Genomic DNA, 25,498 nt, shown 5'->3' with positions numbered 1-25,498 from the left:
CAAAGAATTCAAATATCTCACCCAGTCTTATGATCTCACCTGGCATGATATTTTTATAATTCTCACTACCACTGTCTCTCCCAAAGATAGGGAACAAATCTGGATGGTGGCCCAGAAACAGGCGTATGAGGCACATGCCCAGAATAACAGGAGGCCTGTGGGGGCCACAGCTGTCCTTCACATGGACCAAAAATGGGACTACTAGGCTGGCCATGGGGATCAGGAACTCCGGGATAACATGATCACACACCTACTTCATGGCCTCCAAAAGGCTACTCACAAGTCAGTCAATTATGACAAGCTTAGAGAGATCACACAGAGATCCACTGAAAATCCCAGCAAATTCTTAACTCGCCTCTCTGAGGCTTTAAATAAATACACATGTATAGACCCAAACTCTCCTGCAGGCATGGCTCTACTACACTCTCATTTCATTACTCAATCAGTCCCTGACATTCGAAAAAAATTTTAAAAACTTGAGTATGGTCCAAATACTACCCAATGAGACCTCCTCAATGCTGCTTTCAAGGCTTTTAACAGTAGAGAGGAGGAGAAGAAAAAAGATCATTACAAAAGCAGTCAGACCAAATATCAGCTCCTGGCTAACATTATCCAAGGCTCACATACTCCAAAGCTGGCTGCCTCAAGAGGCAAGCCACCTGGAAACTGCTTCAAATGTGGTTGACCGGGCCACTGGGCCTGAGCATTTCCCAACCCAGGACTCCCTCCAGGACCTTGTCCTCACTGAAAACAGCCAGGTCACTGGGGAGTTGACTGTGCCACTCACCAGAGAGGGAATGGTCCGGTTTCTAACCCACAACCATCAGCTCCACAGCCATCTCTACTGGAGCTTCTAGGCTTTGCCCAGGAGGAGGACTGACGATACCCAGGGCCCAAGGCCTCCATGGAGATCACCACACATGAGCCCAGGGTAACTCTCCTTGTGGCAGGTAAGCTGATCTCTTGTCTTTGATACAGGGGACACTTACTCTACCCTTCCTGAATATGCAGGACCAACAATCCCATCCTCTATTATAATAGTAGGGGTCACAAGATCAGAATACCACCCCCGGATCACTCAACCCCTTTCCTGCACCCTATATCGCACCCAATTCACACACAAATTTTTAATAATGCCTCAATGCCCAACCCCCTTATTGGGGACAGACATCCTTTCCAAATTCGAAGCTACCCTTACCTTGAATACTTTAACTCCAGCTACAATACTCCTGTTGCAGGCTGCCCCAGACCTGAGCCCTGAAACCTCTACCCTCCCTTTTCCCTGTGACAAAGTTAATCTTATGGTATGGGGTCCTGCCTCACCCTCCATTGCTACTCATCACTCTCCCATCCTCGTGAGGCTGTGGGATTCTTCTTCTTTCCCTAATGTCCCACAATACCCCATTGCTATTAAACACCTAATATGATTAAAGCCCCTTATAAACAAACTCCTTTCTTCTCATCTTCTATGACCCACCCATTCACCTTGTAATATACCCATCCTTCCGGTTATAAAACCTAATGGCTCATACCATTTAGTTCAAGACCTCAGGGCCATTAGTGTGGCCATTTTACCCATAACCTCAATCATTTCTAACCCCTATACTCTTCTATCCACAATCCCAAAAACAACCCATTTCTTCTCTGTACTTGACCTTAAAGATGCCTTTTTTTCTACCCCCTTACACCTTTCCTGTCAAAACTTCTTTGCCTTCACCTGGACTGACCCTGATACACATCATTCCCAACAACTTACCTAGACAGTACTTCCTCGGGAGTTTCGGGATAGCCCCCACTTTTCCAGCCAGGCCTTAGCTCAAGACTTATCCAAACTTCCTCCAACCTCTAGCACTTTTATACAATATGTGAATGACCTCCTCCTTTGTAGCCCTTCCTAGGAGGATTCACAGGCCCACACTGTTGCTCTCCTTAATTTCCTGGCCTCCAGGGGATATCAAGTGTCCCCCAGCAAGGCCCAAATTTCTTCTCCTTCATTTGCCTATTTGGGAGTCCACCTCACCCCCAACACTAGAGAAATATTGGTGTATTGCAAGAGTTTAATTTCTGAACTCCCTACTCCTACTACAAAGAGTGAAATTCTCTCTTCCCTGGGGCTTGCAGGATATCTCCACGTGTGGATTCCTAACTTTGGTATGCTAGCAAAACCGCTTTATGAGGCAGCCAAAGGGGATCCTGCCTTTTACTTAGATCCCATGAAGCCCATTCATTCTCCCTTCCAGCGATTAAAAGCCACTCTCCTCACAGCCCCAACTCTATCCCTCCCAAACCTATCCCATCCTTTTATCCTATATGTTGCCAAAACCCAAGGATTAGCATTCGGGGTTTTGGGACAAGAAGCAGGAGATATTTTCTCCCCAGTTGCATACCTCTCTAAACAACTAGACACCACAGCTTGGGTATAGGTCCCCTGTTTATGGGCCTTGGTGGCAGCCGCCCTTTTAGCACAAGAAAACTCTAAACTAACTTTTGGACACCAAACGGTCATTTGCTCCCCTCATCATCTCCAAGACCTTCTCAGCCACAAGGCCATGTCAATTCTCCTCCACTCCCACTTACAATTAATTCACCTTACTTTCATAGAAAACTCTCAGTTTTCTTTCAAAACTTGCCCTCCTTTAAATACAGCTACCCTACTTCCAAAACACTCACAACCATTTTAGAACACAACTGCATGGAGGCTTTAGACCTCTTTCTCAACCCCTTTCCACACATCTCCCCCCACATCCCATTACATGGTTCATAGATGGGAGCGCTACCTCCACGCCCACCTCCCGGGTGGGTTATGCATAGTAAATCTAACACAAGCTATTGAGGCTGCCCCCCTCTGCCCTAACACCACTTCCCAACAGGCAGAACTCATTGCCCTGACCCACGCTCTCACTCTGGCAAGTAACAAACGAGTCAATATATACACTGACTCTAAGTGTGCTCACCACACCCTACACTCCTGTGCAGCCATATGGAAGGAGAGAGGATACACGACCACTCAGGGAGGGCCTATAAAAAACAGACATCTTATCAAGATACTTCCTGAGGCTGCGCAGCTCCCCAAAGAGGTTGGGGTTATATGCTGCAGAGGACACCAAACTTCCAATGACCTCATAGCCCAGGGAAACAAACTGGTGGATCTAACCGCAAAACAGGCTGTTCAATCACCAGGCTCCCACTCTTCCTCTCCTGCTCATGTCCTTCTCATGGCTCCCACACCCCAATACACACCCCAAGAAATACAACACCTCCAACAGCTGGGGGCACAGAGGAAGGACAACTGGTACACTCTCTCTGGTCACTATGCCCTCCCTACCACACAAGCTGAAGAAATCCTCTTAGATTTCAACAATTCAGTTCATATAGGCTATGAACCTCTACTATGCCTTCTTCAGCTTTTATATTACTCTCCCCACATGGCCAAGTTACTAAAACAAATCACTCAAAGCTGTCCTTTGTGTACTCGTTGCTCCAGCCTTTTCCCACCCACCAGGCCATAGGGTACACTCCTGGCCAGGATTGGCAAATTGACTTTACTCACATGCCTCCCCACAAGAAAAGACATTATCTTCTTATTTTAGTAGATACCTTCTCTGGTTGGATTGAGGCCTTCCCCTCCCTCAGAGGATGCAGCATCGGTAACACGTGCTCTCACCTCAGAAATCATCCCTCGTTTTGGCCTGCCCACCAGCCTCCAGTCTGATAACAGCCCAGCATTTGTTTCCCAGATTGCACGACTCACCATGCAGGCCTTACCTATCAAATGGAACCTACACATACCATATTGACCCCAATCATCGGGTAAAATAGAGAGAGCTTATCACCTCATTAAAACTCACTTCACCAAGCTGTCCATGGAGCTTCACCTCCCCTGGACACAACTTCTCCCCCTAGCACTCAATCACCTGCGAGCTGCCCCCACAAGCCCACAGGCCTCAGCCCCTTTGAGATTATGTATGGCAGACCCTTTACCCTCACACCTCTCCCTTCCAGCTCATCGCCTTTAGGCCAGTATCTCCCTACTCTTTCACTCATTAGGGATCTTCTTCTGGAACAGGCCAACCGTCTATTACCTCATCCTTTCCCCACCACCCCCTCAGATTTAAAACTGAGCCCGGGACAGCAAGTGTATATTAAAACCCGAATCCCAAAGCCTCTCTCGCCATGTTGGGAAGGGCCTTATACAGTACTTCTCACCACCCCCCCCGGCAGTGAAAGTACTAAGCAAGGCCCTGTGGCATCACTTATCCTTGGTAAAACTAGCACCTGAGACTTTACCCAAAGATTCTGTTAACACCAACTCAAAAGGGTCCCTTTGCTCAACCCCCAACTCAACACCTCCTTACACTTTGTCCATTTTAGGACCCACAAGGTTAAAAATCTCCAGGACCTCCGCTCTTCCCCCAATCCCAGAAGAAGGATGATCTCCCCCCCAGCAATTATCTTCCCAATCTTGCAGGCCCGTTTCACATCCTTCACACAGGAGCTGCTCCAAGATTGGTCCCACCCCTCCACTTCCAGTGCTGAAGATATCCTTGAGTGGATAACCGAATTAGCCTGGCAAGGGGTCCTCTGCGACTACACTCCAGTTGAAGTGGTTCTTTACTCTTTCTTTCTATTATGCACCCTTTTTCTCTCCTAACCCAATTAGCTTTTTTCTTTCTCCTACTCCCTTCTATACCATCTACACATGCTACCTCCTATACACAATGTGAAACCACGGTAATGTTTGCAGGATCTGGGTCGATTATGGGGTCACAGTTGTTAGCTAGACTTAGGGGGGAGCCCCCCAAAAGATATTCTCAGCCCTAACACATACTCCCACTGTACATTATGACCAGTCAGATGCCATTAGCTGTACACACAGCAAACAAACATCCTGGCAGAAGTAGTTCTACAAAATAGACGGGGCCTAGAACTGCTACCAGCAAGGAAGGGAGGGCTTTGTCTATTCCTAGGGGAAGAATGCTGCTTTTACACACACAAATCCAGCAACCAGATGGTTAAAAAGAGCCAGGCTGCAGCAGACTCCTGGGACAATATGAGTGGGCTCTGGAAATGGACGCTCCGGCTGGTACCATTACCAGGACCCTTAACCATGACAGCCTTCTTCTTCTTTTTGGTCCCTGCCTCTTTTGGTGTTTCTCTAATTTCTTACAGGAACGCATGCCAAGACGTCACTGAACTCGGATACCAGCCTCTCCAGGTCAGAGACCGGGAAGAACACAGCTTCCCTCCCCGGAAACCAACAGGACGCTTTGTTTTGCTGGATTTCTCCACCTGATCTTTCCTCTCCTCCCACCTCCAGCAGGACGTAGCTTAAGAAGAATGAGACCTCTGCCCTTTAACCCTTTTTCTATACTTAAAAGGCAGGAATAATAGATCTGCAACAAAACCAGTGCTATTTTAGACAAGCCCAAGTACAAAATGGCGCCGCCCACCTCCTCCCCTCCCCGCCTTCTCTTTTACAAGGAGCCTCATGGTTTCGGAGAAAATGAAACTTTTGGCGTTTCCACATGCGCAGAACTCTGCGTTCCCATGGCCTAACTCAATCCCCACCCCGGAATTACCAGCTCTTGGTGCCAACACACCAACATAAGCTCCCACTGCCCTAGGTTAGCTGCTGTCCTCCACTGTGAGCACAGCCCAGCAGATTGCTTTCTTTAATAAAGCTTGATTGATCAGTACCCGGCATTTCGGCTCCATTTCTTTCAGTGGATGCTGAGACAATTTTGCTTTGCTTACCACCACTTCTACGTTGTTAAAGTGGTGCGGCAAAATGGAAGTTTTCTTGAATGTCCTGAACATTAATGGCCTTAACTTTCCCTTACTGCATTGACTGGACAGCTGTATGATCTTGAAAAAGTTATGTAACTTGTCGCAAACTCAGTTTCCACTTCTGGAAGCAGGGCCTAACAGCAATTTCTCTATGCCCATAAAGACGCATGGTGAGTCTCTACTGACCTAAGGTGCGTGGCCAGCTTTGGGGATAGAGACCAACAGACGAGAGAGCAGAAACAACCTCACTTATCCATATGTCCCCCAGGAATTAGGACAGTGTCTGGCATAATAGCTAATCGAAATAAAAGTAACTGAAAGAAAAATTTTAAAAAGTAAGGCATTATTCTCTATCTCATATATCATAAACAGTGAAGACAGCATAGATGTAACATACTTTTACCTGCATGAGATTGAGTCTTTTTGTTTTTTTGTCCTTTTGCATCCGATTTTCCTAGTGTACTAGTATAAAGTAAAAGCTGAGGGCAAAACCATCTACCCCCACACTCAGTGCAGATACAGAGAATAGAAACCAAACCTTTCTGACCACGTAGCATGATCTTGCAATTCCACGGTCTCCATTATCCTGATATCTGCCCAATCCTAATAAAGTCCCCACTTTGAAATACTCTCATTGGATCAAATTTCCAATTCTCAATAAATTTGGACATTGCTTCCCCTCCCCCCCAAGGCATTGCCAAAGCTTTCTGGAGGTGGCAGTCTCCCCTACCTGGGTAAAGAATAAACACTTGGCTTTATCTCAGGTCGTGTTGGTGACATTTGAGAAGCCAGTTTTCAACAAAACCTATGAGTTTTCTAAGAATAAGAATTTTTTTCAAAACCGCAGAGCTCTAAGTAAGTACAGATTTCATGACATAGAAAATCATTTGTAATATCTGCATAACTGACATTATAAATGAGTGTATACATTTCTGTTCTGTTTAATTTTTTCATAAATCATGTTAATTTTTGATTAATTTATGATAGAACAAAATATCTCCAACATATTCACTTGTGATATAAATGGTTCAAATACATCAATTTAAATTTTTTACAAGTACAAATTAGTATTTTAGCCTCCAAATAGGAGTTGAAAACAGCATTTTTGTTTTTACTATCTCGTAGCATTTCTTTCAATATGTAGATATTCTTTGAACCAAAAGGTTAAATCCAAATTACTTAATAATGTGCAATCTTACCTTTTCCAGTTTTGAAAGAGCAAGAGAATAACAGTCTTTGGCTCTGAATTGCATAAATCTCATATTGGCTGGGTGAGTAAGCTCTGTAATAATACTGAGACTGGAAAACAACCTACATTTCCAAAAAAAAAAAAATTGCATTACACTAACAATCAGATATGGAATTTTTTTATAACAACATATTTATGAGTGAGTGATACCTAGCATAAAAGTATACCCAATTACAACGGCAGGCAGTGCCACATAAAATGTTCTGTACAATGTAAGAAAAATGAAACACTATTTTCCAAAGAATATTTTATCAACATTTTAGCACAATATGAAAAATAAATTCAGTAATTTTGCTTTTATTAGACATTTTCTCTCTATGATTATGAAACAGTATAGAAGGGAAACTCATAAAGCTGATTCAAGAAGTTACAAGGTTACTTTGTGAATAATATTGAAACAAATTTATATGATGAATAAAACTGACGGGCAAAATTTTCACATGATGAATTTCTTGTCCATTTGATGTCCTATGACTCCCTATTCTCCTAGTACACTATTTTTAAATGTCATATCTTGCTACAATGAACTTCTGAGAAGAAGAAATATCTTTCTATACAATTTCATTGTAATGAATTGGGATGAAGGCTAAATAAAGCATTGATAATGTTGTTCCAAAAGGATCCTGGGAATTTTCATGTCCCCTGTCTCTGCACTAGCTTTCTTTCCATTTTGACACCCCTCCCCCCTGCCAAATACATACATAAACACGCACACATACACACATGCACACATGAGATTTCTTTCCCCCCAGAGAAAAGGGGCAGAATAAAGCCACAATGAGTGCCATTTTATTTCTGCTGCTGTTGATGATGGGGTCCTTACCTGATATTGTGTGTGACAGGTAGCTTTCCCAGTTTCAGATATTTTGAGATTCTCTGTGGCCACCCCTTCCTGTGATAATCACTTATAGCCACTTAAAATTCCCCTCTTTAGGTTAAAGTCATCCCTTGAATTCAGGGATTAGGACTGACTGAAAATATGCAGGATATAAACAGCCAATTTGTGGCCCAAAAACAAATTAGCGTCTGTGACTCTCATTTTATGCCAGTTCCAGGAGTGAGATTACTGTTACCGCCATGTATCTGAGCACATGCTTTGGTGCTTTATAAAGAAATGTGCTTCTCTTAAGATGGGAGCCCCGTCGCTGAACCCCGCGCTACTGATGAGCTTTTACCTTTGCTCAGGTCTAACTCCCTAATGCTGGTTGATTATCTGCCAGGACTTCTCCCTTCTGCCAGGGACAGTGGGCTTGCCCGATGGCTCCGCACCCTGGAGGGGCCCGCTCTCCAGCCTGTGGCTGAGACTTTCCTCATTACCTGCCTCTGAGGTCTGCTTCCCCTGGGCTTTCGTCACCATTCCAGTTAAGACACTAAACCATCATTAAGAACAGTTTCTTTCAGAGTTATCTGTGAAACTCGTATGCCCTCTTAGCTACATAAATAGATTAATACCTGGGATTTACCTAGTGAAGGCTTATGTTATCACTGGGCGTTTTGTGAAATCCACTCTTTATAATAGGAAGGAATATAGTCAGTACCATATGGCTTGCTCTCCATTTTGAGAACAAATATTATTGTATTTCTTGATCTAGGCAAATCATAGTAAGTGTGACTGAAATAATGTAAGCAAAACAGCAATCAGAATATATTTTCTTTGGCTGATATTTAATGTTAAAATATTTTAATTTTATTTGTGCCAAGGGCCGCTGTCTTCAATAATTCTGTGACCGTGAGTTGGTTAAGGAAACTCTGAATCTCAGATTCTGTAAATGTGGGGTGTCTAGAAGCTTAGAGACCTGGTTTGTGAAACTCTTAGCACGGTTTCTGACACACAGTAGGTACTGTTTCTTAGTTGTGGTGGTATTACTATTTTCTTAGCTATTTTCCTTTTGTGCTGCTATTTCTGCCTGACATGTACTTTCTTTCCTGTTTACTTCCCTCCTCAAACTCTATATTTTGAAATCCCAACCGTTACTTAAAGTTTCTTTTGAATCTAATCGAGATGGAATTTAAAAACATGTTTAAAGCGAGAATCATTTTCTACACTTTGGCTCCCTGGTCTTTGATTTATACCACTTATTACACTGCCTCCTGCCTTATCCTCTAGTTGGCTTTATTTATGCTCTAGCTCTCCTATTAAACCATGACATCTAGAAAGACAAAAGTTTCCTCTCAGTGCCTACTACTGCATCTTCTATTTCTTCAATTATCAAACTTTGTTAAAATAAATTTCTCAATTCTTGTTTGTGCATTTGGGATTCATAGTTGAGTCAATAAGTTCTTGATGAAGAGCACGCTGAATTTAATTAGATTAGTTTATGGAGAAACACAGTATTATCCACATTCCACATGACTTTGTCTCGGCAGTTCTATTCTTGTCACTCAAAAGTCACCAATGATAGTGAATTCAGTAAATTAAAGTTTTTTTTTTTTTCAGAAAATCTTTAAAATTAGAAGAATGTCCTGATTGGGATGGGGGAGATCACTTGGCTTTTTGGCCAGCAAACTCCATTTGGTAGGCCTAGGAAATGCCACCAATTGTCACATCTCATACCATCTGGGAGTTTCAAAAGTATTGATTTAAGAAATATTTTCAAATAACAGTGTCACTAAAGATTTTTTTTAATAATATGGGTTGTCACAGACAATATTCAATAATCTGTGACAACAGAAACTGAAATGAGGAGTGAATAATAGGACCAAAATGGATCAATGAACACCAAGCCCTATAGTCTCATTGGAACTTCTAAAAAGGAATTAACTGACCTAAGGTTCTCCGCCTTGTCTTTCCCCATTTTATCTTCTGGAAGGACAAAAATGTCCACGACATAATATTATCTAAAATTTACAAGGCACTCTTCTACAAGTTGTTCATATATTAACTCACGTGACCTTCAAGACAGTAGGTGAGAACCTCCTTGCCTCATGCTTCCACCTGTACCACCTTCTTCCCTGGAAAACGCTGGGGGCATGTGGCTTCAACCTGACTATCTTTTCAGTAACGTTTAGACTTGTGCTGGTCTGTTCCAAGCAATGAGGTGAACTCAGGCCTACAGGGCAAGTTCTGTGCTTGTCTAGCACGGAGCTTGACCGTGGTGCTCATAGGTGGATTTAAGAAGCTCACTATCACTGTATACCAATGTCACATCTTCCTACCAGATATTTTGTTCTGTATCTGCCTGACCTCTTTGGATCTTGATAGTTTCTAACTTTTGTTGGAAGTCAAGCAGGCCACAACATTTCTTCAAATTGCAGAAAACTACTCTGTGATTTACCTATAATTACTAGTCTACAGATGAGAAACAGATGTGGCACAGAGAAATCAAATGACAAGTTGTCTAGCTCTCTATCCTGTTAGTGATGCCAATTGTAAAGTGAGGCGACCACAACCACGCCAGATGTCGGGCTCTTTTACCTGCCAGTAATCCTGCTGACTGGGCCGATTGTCGAGCTAGGGCCGGATCTGGAGCCCACAGACCCCTCAAGCCTGTTCACAGACTGGGTCACAAACCCTTCATATGCCAGGCTGGGTCACCAGACCCCACACACTCCAGGCTGGGTCACCAGACCCCTTCACGCAGGTCTATGAGCTAGGTAACCGGCCAGAAGGTCCTTGGAGCCATAGGTTGGAAAGCATGGCCGCATGGGGCAGAAGCCTGGGGCAGAAGCCTAAGGCCGACGCCTGCCTGCCTGCTTCACTAAAACTCTCTCTCTCTTTCCCTTCTCTCTCTCTCTCTCTGTCTATTCTCTCTTGCTCTCTGAAGTAGAACACAAGAATAGCAACAAAACTAAAAAGATACATTGGAGCACATGCACACTAACTTCACAGCACACACACACACACACACACACACACACAATTTGCTTACAATAGATGTGCTGCTGAACCACACCCAACTGGACCCAAGGTGAGGGCCCTGACCAAACTATTCTATTTTCCCAACACAAGTTCAAGTTAACATTCCGGTAGACAGCAGGGCCTGAGCCACACCCCAGCATTCAGGTTCTAAAGCCTCCCCTTAACATTATAATAAAGAGGTAGGTAGACCATTGGAAAGGAAACTCACATGACCCAAGTAAAATAACAAATCACTAAGAATGTCTAGTAACATGCTGGGATTTTATATATTTAAAATCAACTCTATTTTTAAAATATAGTATTTTGTAAACTCTACCTCCCTGTCTAACCCCTAAATAGTGATTGTTAGGTCATAACTTCATTATTTTAATTTTTATTTATTAATAGCAATATTTAATATTTAATTTAACAAATATTACAAAGTATTTACTATTCAAAAACTCTGGTCTCCAGGAGAGACAAAGATGTATAAAGTGAAATTCCTGCCTTTAAACACATTATGACCGACTAGAAGAAACAGCAAAAATTCACAAATTATAAGGCCATATATATTTTTGTTGGGGTGATAAATTATGGTTGACTGAATGTTCCTAGATTAAGTAGAATTAAGACACTAGGGAATGGACAGCTTGTGAAGAACACGTAGGACAGTATTGAAGTATAAGACCAGAGAAGAAATTTATGAGGAAAACACAGCCACAAACTAATGAAAATCTATTTCATCTTTTGGAACATTTTTATTTTTCCTCAGAAATATGGCTTTTGTCTTTAATATATACCATTATTCTCACTTTGAATAAATTTGTGATTACTTGGATTCTTTTGTTTATAATACTTTTCTAAAACACACTGTATCAAATAGGAATATATACATAAATGTAGGTAGATGCATTTTGGGTCTTAGTAAAAGTGAGTGACAATATGATCGAGTGATGTAGTCATTGTATTTGAGTGACTTCTAGAGTTGAAATTACATAGGACAACAAAATTTATGTGATGTGCCTGCCATTTCTGTTCTACAGAAATGGACCTACACCATTGATGTTATTTAATGCTGAGAAACTGAATGCATTGGCTAAGCCTGCCACCTAGTGAAAATCTAGAACTAAGTAGTACTTATATAATAAAAAATTGTTTTGCAGTGTCCTTTATACCTACAGAGTATTACTTATATTTAATTATTTTATATTTACAAATTTGGTCATCTGATAATTTAATTATGTGTCTTTGAGACATTAATACTGCAAATCTATTTCTGCACCTAATATGAGCTAAACACATTTTGCATACAAAATATTTCAGAAATAAAATGACATAAGTCTCTTTTTCCTAGGTAATAGGATCATAATAAAGCATAATTTAAAAATAATATAGTTTATTCTATTTAAAACTTGTCTATATTTATTTTATATTCTGACTCAGTAATGTAAGTATAATTGTGGAGATGTGTAAAATATCTGTGGAATAGCTCTCTGACTGCATTAAATTATTCAGTATATATTTTTGACATGTTCAGTTATGCTAACTAATATAAAGATGAAAAACATATCATATACTGTATTTCATAGACTGCTGGCAGGACTTTGAAACTAGTCGCATTTGTATCTTAAATCAAAACAAGCATAAGAACATACCGATCTGAAAAATGTTTATAAAACTTTAATCAAAATATTACTTAATGAGCTAGTGCATTACACTATAAATTCTGATCTGTCATAGTGGCCGGAAATGATGTTTTTGAATAACAGGGAGTATACATTTATTTATAGGGGCAAAGATATATACATATTTTAATCTTTTATGAATAATTTTAAAACATTTTAGGAAGTTCGAGTTAGTAATAAATAGAGTATGATAAATATCAGGTATCTCCTATATTTAAAAATTTTATTCATGTAAGACATAGCCAATCTAAACATTAAGAGTTTTTTTTACCTATGTAAAGAAATTGCTCCTGTATTTGTGGATAATGAATATTTATTTTAAATTATTCACTTGTTTTTATGGTTATATTATTTTCAGTCATTTTCCACATGAATATGCATATAATTTCCTCAGTAACATTATGACCCCTTGTGCCAAGCTAAAGACAACATTCATTTAAAAAACAAAACAAAACAAACAAAAAAATTCGCCCTTCTGTGCTGTGATAGTTTTGGCAGGGCAAAGTCTCTTAACTGGTCTGCTCTCACCTACTCTTCCTTTTCTCCAAAATCATTCTCCACATTGTACCTAAAGCAGTCATTTAAAACTTCTCTATCCTTCAGTTCTTTCCTGTGGTTCTTAAAACAAAGAGCAACTTACTAACATACTCTACAAAGCCATGAATAGTCTGGCTTCTGATGTCCATTGCAGCCTCCTGTCACTCTTCTTCCCTTTGTTCTGCTCCAAGTCCTGGAATATTCCACAGTCTCAGTACCTCAGAGCTTTGTATATGCTGCCCCACGTGGAATGCTCTATCCATCTCTGCCCACTTTGTCTCTATAACTTTCAAGGAAATGACGATCAATTCCTCAGGGAGGCATTCCCTGACCCAGGGGACTAGATCAAATAATTGTGTTATCAAGGTCTGTGTAACATTCTACTTTTTTTTCAGTAATTGCCACACTTATAATTCTCTAGTTAAATCTTTAAATGGCTTGTTCACTACCTTCCCTGTTTGTGTATAAACATCGTAAGGTCACAAGCTATGTCTACCTTATTCAGCACTGCAGCTATAACATTCTGCGTAGTCCCGACCCTTGCTAGATGCTCAGTAAATCTATGGGCTTAGCACACTACATCATCAAGTCACAACTGCAAGTGGTCATAGAGGTCATCCTTTCCTACTATTCATCTACTGCAGGAATTGCTCTACTCCAGACAGATGACAGATACGTGACTTGTTTGAATGTTTCCGTTGACAGTGCTCATTATCTTGCAGGTCTGGTGAGCTAAATTTTAGAAAACAAGCAAAATAGCAACAACCATTTTCATATGAAAACAAAATCAAACCAAGATACCTTCTGAATAAAATCACTCCTGGACTTTCACCATACAAATTTAACAACTATTTAATTTTGTACCCCTTCTGCACTAAACATTATTCTGTGTGCTCTCCAGAGAAACTTGTGTGTCGCCTCCTAGAGAAAGTTTCCTGATCTCCTCTTTCTGCTGACACTGAGGGTACAGACCTAAATCTGTTTTTTTTTTTTTTAATATGAGCTAGGATGAGCCACTACATTTCTCTCAATGTGATTTTCGTTCTCAGTAAAAAATGACAGATGCCATCGATATGCCAAACGTTCTCAAAATAGGGCACTTTGATAGGTCGATCTGACATAGCCATTTGAAGTGGTTGTTTTTAAATGAAGAAACATTTTGACGTGCCTATTTAAATTTAGTTCAGATATTAGTAGCTGTTCATAAAAATATGAAAACTCATAATAATTTCCAAATGTAATAAGTATCTTTTTAGGTAAAACTTTTAGCAAGAGAAATTTAAATTTGAAAGTGAGGACCTGCTTTTCTTTCACTTTGGAAATCAGATATTCACTTTTTAGCAGAGCTGTGTACTAAGAAGACTCACTTGAGTATTTTAAATGTGTAGATGAAGTGCGGAGCCATATGGAAGAGAAGGTATAAGAGAATCTGACTTGAAAAGGGCTTTATCTCCTAATGTCTTTGGTATTCAGAAATGGTCTCTGGAGAGGTGATGAGTGAATTGCTCAAGATTCAAGGAATTAACAGAGTTAAAAGACAACCAACAGAGTGGGAGAAAATATTTGCAAAATATACATCCGACAAAGGATTAATATCCAGAATATATAAGGAACTCAAACAACTTTACAAGAAGAAAACAAGCAACCCAATTAAAAAATGGGCAAAGGAGCTAAGTAGGCATTTCTCTAAGGAAGAGATACAAATGGCCAACAGACATATGAAAAAATGCTCAACATCACTCAGCATCCGGGAAATGCAAATCAAAACCACATTGAGATACCATCTAACCCCAGTTAGGATGGCTAAAATCCAAAAGATTCTGAACGATAAATGCTGGCGAGGTTGCGGAGAAAAAGGAACTCTCATACATTGTTGGTGGGACTGCAAAATGGTGCAGCCTCTATGGAAAATGGTATGGAGGTTCCTCAAACAATTGCAGATAGATCTACCATACGACCCAGCTATCCCACTGTTGGGAATATACCCAAAGGAATGGAAATCATCAAGTTGAAGGTATACCTGTTCCCCAATGTTCATCGCAGCACTCTTTACAATAGCCAAGAGTTGGAACCAGCCCAAATGTCCATCATCAGATGAGTGGATATGGAAAATGTGGTACATCTACACAATGGAATACTACTCAGCTATAAAAACGAATGAAATACTGCCATTTGCAACAACATGGATGGACCTTGAGAGAATTATATTAAGTGAAACAAGTCAGGCACAGAAAGAGAAATACCACATGTTCTCACTTATTGGAGGGAGCTAAAAATTAATATATAAATTCACACACACACACACACACACACACACACACACACACACTCTCTCTCTCACACACACACACAAAACCGGGGGGGGGGGAAGAAGATATAACAACCACAATTACTTGAAGTTGATACGACAAGCAAACAGAAAGGACATTGTTGGGGGGGAGGGGGAGAGGGAAAAGGGAGGGAGGTTTTGGTGATGGGGAGCAATTATCAGCCACAATGTATATCGACAAAATAAAATTTAAAAAAAAAATAAATAAATAAATAAAAATTAAAAAAAAAAAAAAAAAGATTCAAGGAATCTCTTCTGAGTACCTGCAGTGGAGCTACTCTATTCCTTCAGGGCATCTGGAACCTCTGGGGTAGAATTTGTCCCAGAGGAAGTTCACTGCTATAAAGCACTACTGAGAGCCTATAAAGGAAATCTCACCATGAGAAGAGGAACGAATCAGTGTAAGTGATCAATAAAAGACCAGTTTAGGTTGCTCTGCAGAGAGAGCTCATTCTGGCACAAAGCACGACTGGGCTGAACACTCCTTTTGGCCCAGCCATCCCAGGACAAACTTCAGGGGCACTCACCAAACATGTGATAGTTAAAATTTTGGATCCTATATTCAAGACTTTGGATGTTGAAGATGAAGCTCTTTGTGGATAGGTTCTCTGGAAGGAATGACATCTCTCCCTCAAATAATCATGCAGGAGGTGAACCAGCAAATGCATAATTGTCACAGTGGATTGAAGGGTGGCTGAATTTGCCACCCCAAAATATGCCACTTGGCCATAATGGTTATCCTGAGTTGAAGGCAATTGAGAAAAAGGACATACAAAGGTACTTCAAAGAGAAAAGCTTTCTGCCCTCTCTCTCTTTGTCTAAACGTAGAACATAAATTTGCAAAGGTGTCCTTCTGCCCTCTCTACCAGGAAGGACAAAAGTTAATCAACAAAGATGGCCAGATGACCTGACCAAGAGGGATCTACATATCCAAATTTACTAACTGGCCGTTGTCTACCATTAGTTTCCCGCGTTTACTCCACTCTCTCCCTCCCCCACCCCAACTCCTAGAGACTCGAGGCCCTTTTCCTTTGTCTCAGCACTTCTCTAAAATGTGGTTTTCTTTGTTGAAGATGTCATATAGGCCAGAGTTCTAAGCCAGTTACTCTTTTCTGGGTATTCCCGAGTGTTACATGTGTGACGCACATGTTAAAATTTGTTTGTTTTTCTCTTGTTAATCTGTTTTTTGTTTTTTTTTAAATCTTGTTAGTCTATTTTGTTAATCTATTACAGAAGCCCCAGCTGAGAACTCAGAAAGGTAAAGGGAAAATTATTTAAACTTCTCTACGGATGAAGACACATTGAATTGTGCAGTTCAGTTTTCAATCACCAAACCATGTTTAAATTACAGATAGAAAGAAAATCTCCTCATGCCCTCAGCTCTCCCCTAACCACCACCCCTCCCCCATACACAAACATGCACTGCTAGTGAATGAATGAGATTCTTCAGTTTTTGATCCTTTTGAACTGAGTAACTTCCAAAGTCCTTGGACAAGTTTGGGGAGAGTAGAGGCCTGTCAAGTGAAGCTGTATGTCCTAGTAAGGTGGGCAGGTAGGATCTCAAGAGATCAATTTAAGCTTCTGAACAAGAAATTTAACCTTATTCCAGCCTGCAAAATAGACCATACCAGTTACAAAAATACCTTGTGAACCAGGGCACCCCTTCTATCATTTTATCCTTGAATTCCATCTAATTCTTGTCTACTGGGCTCTAACATAGTCACAGATTGAAGATTCTCTTAAACACACTAAGCAGTTTTAAAAGCATTAACATGGAATGCTAAAATGACCAATTCAAAATGGCATGGCATAAAAAAGAATGAAAAAAAAGAATGAAATTCTCCCATTTGCAACTACATGGATGAGCTTGGAGAAACTTATGTTGAGTGAAATAAGCAGAGCACATGTGCTCACTCATATGTGGGAGCTAAGAGAGGAAGAAGGAAGGAAAGAAAGACCACAGTGGTGCGTTGGGCTTGCAGAGGGAGAGAACATACCTAGGGATACAAAGTGGAGTGGGGGATAGGGGGATGGGGAGGGAGGTCAGGGATAATTGGGTGGGGACACAGGGCATAATCACAATTTTTAGTAATGGGCATGCTGCCAGTATGAATCTGGCCACCACATCTTGGGCACAAGTGGTGACAACCAGCTTTGTATTTCATGAATATTCATAACCAGTAAAAAAATGTACTATGAAAAAAAAAATGGCATGGGCCCAAATAGCTTCACAGTCATTTTACAAATGCTAAAATGAAATGTAGCATCACCTCACATAAAGTAACATCATACTATAATCTTTATTTGTCTAATACATACAGATACTGAGTAAATCACAGTTGTGATTTTTTTTTCTAGAAATAAACAAGCAAGCAAACCAAAGAAAATATTGCATCGAATTTCTTGCCTTAATAAACTATAAAATAACCTTGATGTCTACTTACATATATTCCTTTTGTGACCACTATATTTTAAAAACATCAATTTAAGGAAGTGTTCTTTTAATAAGCAGCAACTGCGAATTATTACTGCCTATGATGTTTCACGCACTGCTCTGAGTGCATTACAGAAACATCTCACTTAGTCATTTCAACAACCTTGTTTGGCAGAATGATGCAATAGTATGTACACATTCAGACTGCCTAGATTAAAGCAAGACTTTAGACTTTGGAACTCTTCTGGTTTAAGTCCCAGTCTCCATCAATAACAAGTAAATGACTTTAATGATGTCTGTAATTTACTTTAAAATACATCAGAATAAATCACATAATAGGTTCATGTGTTAGCTTAAGCTAAACTACAGGTACAGCTAGCATTCTATTTTACTACCCAGGGTGGTTCACTTTGGTTTTTAATCAGAAAGTTCACCTGAAACTGCTTCTGTTATCTGTAGTTCTATCAACATCACAGGCCTTACTAATTCACCAATTAGAAATTGGCTCTCTATTGAGGAAATTAATGATGTTCATCAAGATCTGAGAATTGGCTGAGATACTGTAGAGATACTATTCACTCTTGTATAATTAATGTGTAACAATTTAGTTCCTTTAGAGAGGGGGTCCAAAGCCTTAATCCTAAATAGTCAGGTACCCAGCCGTTAAGGCTGAATTTCTGGTTGCCTGATGCTTAATGACAAGGGTAACTAGATCCTACCTCTGGAATGTTGTCATCTGCCTCTAAGGAATTTCATGCAAAGTGGTGGGAAGAGAACCTAAAAGGACAGAAAACTGGGAGTAGGAGGAAGAGAGAAAAGGGAAAGAGAGTTGAGATCAGTGTTAGTCTATAGTAGATAGTCAGTGACCATCCATTGAGGGTTTCAGCACAGCAGTGATTATAATGATTAATCATGGAATTTAATCTGGGTAAGGAGGGGAAAAAAGCCCTTGGGTGATTAGGGCCAATAAAAGGTAGTAGGATCAGTAGATGATAGGTTCCAGTGTGGTCAAAGGACTGTTAAAAGTTGGGGATGTTAGCAGAAATTAGATAGAAATAGAAAATAAGTAGTAGTACTCAGAGAGTTAAATGCTAGAAACTGAGAATGGGGAGAGTAAAATTATTTATAGTGCAAGGTCAAGGATATGACCGTGAGAATGGATGGCTAAGGTAAGATATTGAAAGGATCATCTATGTAGGATTGTTGAAAACATCAAGGATTATGTTAGAATCAGGGTTGGCAAGAGTCACAGTAAATCAGGAACTAAAATCTTCAAGCAATGAGGAAGAGTGACCCAGAGAGTGGTAACTTAGTGTACCTGTAAAAGAAAACTCCAAAGTCTGCATGATTTTGGTCACTGAGATATGTAAGTGATATTTCTTATATCATAAGGACCTATAGATGTCTTACTTTTTTATTATGTAAGACTAGCCTAGTTTAGCGTGTATAGATTAGCAGCTTATAAATCACTCCATCAAAAAGTTCCTGAAAAATATCACTATGTACTTAGCAAAACAATGCTAATGTCTTTACCAGGCACAGAAAAAGAAAAAAGAGGTATCTTGAAATTTGGGTATCTTATAGTCCTTTTGAAAAATTCAGCTTGAAATCATTCAGTGTAGATGCCTATATATACCATAAAAATGCGTAATTTCTAAAATATGCTACTGTTGAAGATAAGTAAGCCTAATAGTTAAGGGATCCAAGGTCATTTATTCATTCATTCATCCATTCATTCATTCAATATGTGGTGATCTCCTCCTCAGTCAGGTAGTCAGAGAAGGGCAGCCTTTTCACAGTCAGTTGCCATGTGTATATTCACGCTCAATTATTCTTATCCGTTAGTTTGTTGTAAATTATTAAGTAGAGCCTTTGCAACGCTCAGTAAGATGGGGATTTATTATCTTGGAATCAAATAACTCATTCAGAGAATATATAATGAAAATCAAATCAATAGAAACTTCAGCACAATAGAAATAAACTCACAGTAAATTGAAAATTAAAACAGCATGTTTAACCAAAAAGACCTAGGATCCTCTCCTGTTAAAACTATAATTAACTTTTGCCAAGCATGGAATCAAAAAGTATGATTTTACTTGATTTACTTTATTTGCTACAAATCTCATCCCTGAAATAATTTTCTGTCCTGTAATTTCCTTTTTATCCTCTAGAGAATAAAAATTGCTTATATATCTGTCATATTTTAAATATGTCCTAAACTACCTTTAAATGTACTATTTAATACAGTTCAATAACTAGTTAGCTATTTCTAAGTGAACTGTCACATTACAGTAACTTCAGAGTGCGTAGTCACCCTTCTGAAACAAGAAGTTCTTGTGCAAATTCAGGGTAGATTTTCTAGGTGCTGTGACAGATTCTTTACCTACCTGATCTCTTAATCTTTACATTAACACTGCAAGGTAGGTTAATTATTTTGCACAGCATTTTATGCAGAAAGAAAACCGAATTTCAATGAGGTTAGGAAGGTCACAAAGTTGGTGTCTCCTGGAGGCTCTTGGATAGAGGTTGAGTCAGATAGTTTGCTGCTATAGAGTCCAAGGTCAGTAGCTTTTCCACTCTTCCACATGAAGGTGATAATTATATTGCTAATAATTATATTAGCTAATATTTTTAAGTAATTAGAAACTACCAAGTATGTGCGAAGGTATTATATGTTTTTAAATCTAGAATAATCTTGTGATTAAGACACTGAATTATAGAGAGGGCCAGTCATTTGCCTGAGATTATAAAACACAAACTCTACTTAGCTGGGATCACGTCTAGGCTCTCTCCTCTGCATTTTGAACTCACACTATAAACTGGATCATTAGTCTCAATATATGCTTTGCTACAATATGATGGTATGAAGATAAGGTCAGAGGGTTATGATAAAGTTGAGATTGTCTTATTTACTTTCATAATTTGGTAGCTCACATATTTTCTGGGGGTCTTTTTTGTTTGTTTTTGGCGGCTGGTGGGTACAGAGATTGAACCCCGGACCTTCGTATTATCAGTACCATGCACTAACCAACTAAGCTGACCAGCCAGCCCAATAGCTCACATATTTTCTTTACACTTCTGCAAAAACTCATAAAACTGGAATATTCTTTCTGATATTTACATTTTCAGATAATTTTAGAGAGAATCATTCCAAGTAATGTAGATGTCTTAATTTGTAGTTGATTTTGTCTGTGTTCATAGCTCGAACCTTTCTTTGGTCAGTATTGTTCAACCTTACCCAAACATGGCCATACTAGGGATTCATATCTGGGTGAGTTTAACTAATGAAAGACAGGAAAAATACTGCAGCTAAGATTATGACTTTGCTCCTAACATGGGTAAATTAAATATCCTCAGCCTTGCAATCTTTCAATCACAGTTATCCAGTGTGTAAATGCGTACCTTTGGCCACTGCTAGACATAAAACCCAAATTCCAACATGGATAGCTTGTCACAAATCATGACTGCTATGGCACACTATTTTTTTTAGAATTTGTTATTGTTAAACTACCTGAGAAAACAGATAAATTATTCCATTTACTTTAAGAGAAGAATTACTGATGTGGTGTTAAAAATTTACTTTATGCAGTGCGAGTCACGTATTAGATTCTATTTGTTTTATGATCAAGTGAATAAACAAATGAATCACAAGTGTTAAGTGTCTCATGTGTATTCTTCACACACAGAATCAGATTCAAATCTGATTGTTTAGCACCAACTAAATGACAGGTTGGGTTTTTCAGACATTTACCTGAAAAGAGTCTGCACGTTCACAATTGTTTTGGCGTCTGCCATGTAGTCTTCCTCAGCACTCATGGTGCTTTCTTTGTCCACAACCACCATGTTGGCAGCAAAAGTCACTCCACACCTGAGTAAATCATCTAGGCTTTGATAAAAATAGACAAAGAAAAATGGACTTTAAATAAAACCGTAATGTTAGAATCAGTGCTAAGACTTGCTTATCCTCTGTGCTTATATAAGTTGCTCTTACAGGAGGCTTTAACAGAGTGTGCACAGCTGGATATTAATGGGAATTATGGTATAATATTATCTACTTATATAAAATATTATTTGGGGTTCTTTACATTTTGTTAGATCTCAACTGTTTCAAGGCATGTGTGTTAAGAATCCTTATTTAATAATATTTATTAATTATATAAATGAAACATGAAAAACCCATTTTGCAATCAAATCAAAGTAGAACAAGATACAACTTTATTTTTACAGTTAACAAACAGTTTCAAAGACATGTTTACATTTTTTATTTCTAAGTTGCTTTTGGTAAGAGTAGAAATGAAAATTTCTATATTAATGGAGATGGTCAAGCCTAAAGAAAAAAAATATAAAACTATAAAATGTTTTTAAGTGTCTATTTTTTCTTTATTTAAAAGCTATGTGTTATAAATTGGTTCTACACAGACAAGAGCATGTGAAATATAAATATATCTGCTGTATTCAAGCCTACCATTTTCTCAGCCTAAGTTTTGAGCAAGTTATTAAACAATATGATTTCTCTGACTGCACAAAGTGATTGCTAAACTAGGATACAGATACCTGTGAGCTATTATTGAGTCAGTCTTCTCTCCTATCACTGATAAAAACCTTATGTAGCATTCTCCCAATGAACTAAAAGAAAATGTTTACTATTAAACCTGAAATAGGGAAATTATTATTCTCATTGCCTCTGCTTCATACAAACTAGAAAAATAGGACTGAAGTGGATAATAAACTTAAATGAGTTCAAGAATGTTCAACTTTGTATTTAAGTTGACTGGAGACAGATAAGAAGAGAAAGGTTAATTGATTTCCATCTCTTCTGATTTGAAACAGCAAGTTTAAAACTTAAAAAACAGCAGTTCCTTTTACATTCAGGCTCCGGAGGATCTTTTCTAAGCATATGTTTGGTTGAATTAGCCATGGTTAAAGGGAATTATTTTCCTTTTATGGAAAGGCAGGAGGCAGGATTTCTTACTCTGTTATTAGTTGAGAGAGTGTTACCAAAGCCTTGAGTCCAAGATCCCCAGTAGTCCAGAAAAAAATATTTCACTTGAATCAGGAACAGTGCTCTGTGCCAGAGATTTTATGGCTAAAACTGTGGAAGCAGAATGTTATTCCAAATAAATTTCCTATGGTAAAAGGGGCCAGGACCATAACATCCTGGTTGGATGTTATGATGACTATGAAATTTGAATCCCTAGGTATCCTTAGGTCTTCCTTTCATCTAAGAACTTCATCAAAGTGTACTTAGTTTATTCAAATGCATTTTCAAAAGGAAGTTAGATGAAAAATGAATGTGGTATGGTCCCTCATGTAGCATCAAAATGATACTTGAGTCGTATATCTTCAAATCACCTTATAATAATTTTAAAACACTTTCTCATATTTCGGCTCTGACAATCTTTTTGTCCGCCATAAAAAACAAAAACAAAAACCCTCTATTATAATTATCTATATAGGAAAAGGGAAATATAAGGGAGTAGAAGGTGAGATTGACTGAATAAGGATATATAGATAGAAGTTAAAATAGGAAAGATGAATATTTAATCAGCAATAATCTAATGAAGTTGAAGTTAATACTTGACAAAAATTTCACTTTGAGAGTACCTGTACTAAAGAGCTGACACCTAGATATACCCATATGTATCAGTTAATTCCATCTTCAAAATATCTGCTGTTATAGTTTACATATAACCTTAGAAAATATTTAATAATTATCATTATATATGAGTTTAAATCTACAGAAAATACATAAAATTGGAATATCTCTGAAACATGTAGGGTTTCTGTTCTTCATATTTTAATGTTAAGTCGTTCTTTTTCTATTTATTTGATGTTACATTAATTCCTTTTTTCTTTTTGAGTAGGCCAACTAATTCTTATAGCTCGTGTCTACTGTAATTTCCCCCCACTACCCTATTTACTAGGCCATTGCCTTTTCTTCAGCATGCTTGCTTTACAAAGTTCGGCCACTAGATGGCGGCCGAAGAAAGTCAATCAGGATGAAAAAGAAAGTTACAACCTAGTTGGCTATGTCTCTCTTTCCACCCTTTTTCCAAGGACTACAGTGTGAAATGTACAAGTGTGAGGGAGAATCTGTCTGTAATTGCGTTTTAATTCATTCAGAGAGGGGTTTTTCCCCCCTTAAGGAAGATCTCAAGCATAAGCAAAACAAAAGAATTGTATACAGTGAACCTCCATGTACCCACTACCAACTTCAGTAATTATCAATTTGTAATTTGTAATTGATAATTGATAGCCAATATTGTTTCATCTCTGTTCCTAGAAATTTGATGTTCTCAGTTCTTTTCCTCACCATAAATACTTTTGTAGAAGAATTCACTTCACAGTTGACATCAGAAAAAAGAGATGGGAGTTTTATTTTTTGTCTTTTAAATACACTGTTTTTCTAATGAATTTTAATAGAACACTATCATTTCAAAGTAACATTACTGGTTACAAAATATATGTAGAATTTAATTGGTAATTTTAGTCATCTAACTGCATTTTAGTTACTTGGCTAGTAATATGGTAACTGATAATGTAAATTTATTAATGTAGAATGGAGGCTAAAAATATTTTAGTCTGGTTGAACTTTAATGTATCCACAGCTAATAAAGACTTTGAAAAGCAACTTTGTTCTTTCAAGATCTACAGGATTAAATGTAAACGTTAAAGTTCCCAGTTGGTAAGGTTTAGCATTTTATTTTAAAGGCCCTGGCTGACAGTTTTTAAAAAATGAAAACATAGAATATTTTATATTATTTCAAGTATATTAGCTTTCTGATCTTTTTTTTTTTTTTTTTCCGTATTTTATAATGTCACCGTGATGCACATGTAAGAATTTGTATTTGGGAACTAATGCATTACACACATATGACCTTTTAATTAACAAATATTTTAGAAATTATAGACTCTGACACATGACTAGAATAAAGTAAACTCCTAAGGGAATTCTTTAATTTAAAATCTAAGTTAAAATGAGCATTTTAAAATTATTTTGAAGGTTCCCAGAAGTTATGGTAATGATATCAATGCATCACAATGTTGAATCTTTAGCTTTTCTCTACCACTAATGTCAGTAGCAATAAGGTTATTTTTGTAGACGACACAGAACTGAAATAGCTATAGGAACTGAGTAAAACTGACAAAATTGACATGCAGAAACATCTGTTTTAATTTAGTAGTAGATTATTGATTAGAAGTTTTATACAAAATGTATAACACGAGAACATAAGCTCTACATGCAAAATATATCATATTTACAATACTGACATGACAAATCACACTTATCATGCAGTAACAGGGCACAACACATGACAAACCACAGGACAGTACACTAGTTAGTGTGCCAAAGATTTTGTCACCTACTTGTCAATAGAGCCCACCATGTAGTAAACCATTGGAAACCAACAGATTGCATCCAGAAAATGCATATCTGGCCTAAGCAGCAGATGGGTTACAAAATGAAACACAATGTCACAGAGTGGCAGCACTTCTAGGGAAAGGAAGTAAGTTGACACAGTTTGCATTTCGAAAACGAAACACCGCTGACAAGATTAATTTTAAGTGGTGTTTTTCTTAACGTTAATTAGAAAATATCACTTGCACTTGTTATGAATCATACAATACTCTCAGAATT

General features: G+C 38.5%; 1 protein-coding gene across 3 annotated transcripts in view; it reads right to left on the bottom strand.

Moving 5' to 3' along the window:
• The window catches only part of KCNT2 (potassium sodium-activated channel subfamily T member 2), a 388,988-nt gene that overhangs the window by 82,120 nt on the left and 281,370 nt on the right, over window positions 1–25,498 (bottom strand). For 2 of the 3 annotated variants that reach the window (XM_063114557.1, XM_063114558.1), the window contains 2 exons: window positions 21,611–21,745; window positions 6,987–7,098 (listed from right to left, as the gene is read on the bottom strand). In XM_063114557.1, the coding sequence (XP_062970627.1) occupies window positions 6,987–7,098; window positions 21,611–21,745 (247 nt within the window). Of the gene's footprint in view, window positions 1–6,986; window positions 7,099–21,610; window positions 21,746–25,227; window positions 25,300–25,498 lie in introns of all 3 variants that reach the window. The other variant, XM_063114556.1, reaches the window with a different exon arrangement.

Source organism: Cynocephalus volans, chromosome 11 (assembly GCF_027409185.1).
Source record: "Cynocephalus volans isolate mCynVol1 chromosome 11, mCynVol1.pri, whole genome shotgun sequence".
Classification (NCBI taxonomy): domain Eukaryota; kingdom Metazoa; phylum Chordata; class Mammalia; order Dermoptera; family Cynocephalidae; genus Cynocephalus; species Cynocephalus volans.
The sequence above is the reverse complement of the archived record's forward strand: the minus strand, read 5'-3'. Positions and strand labels throughout refer to the sequence as shown.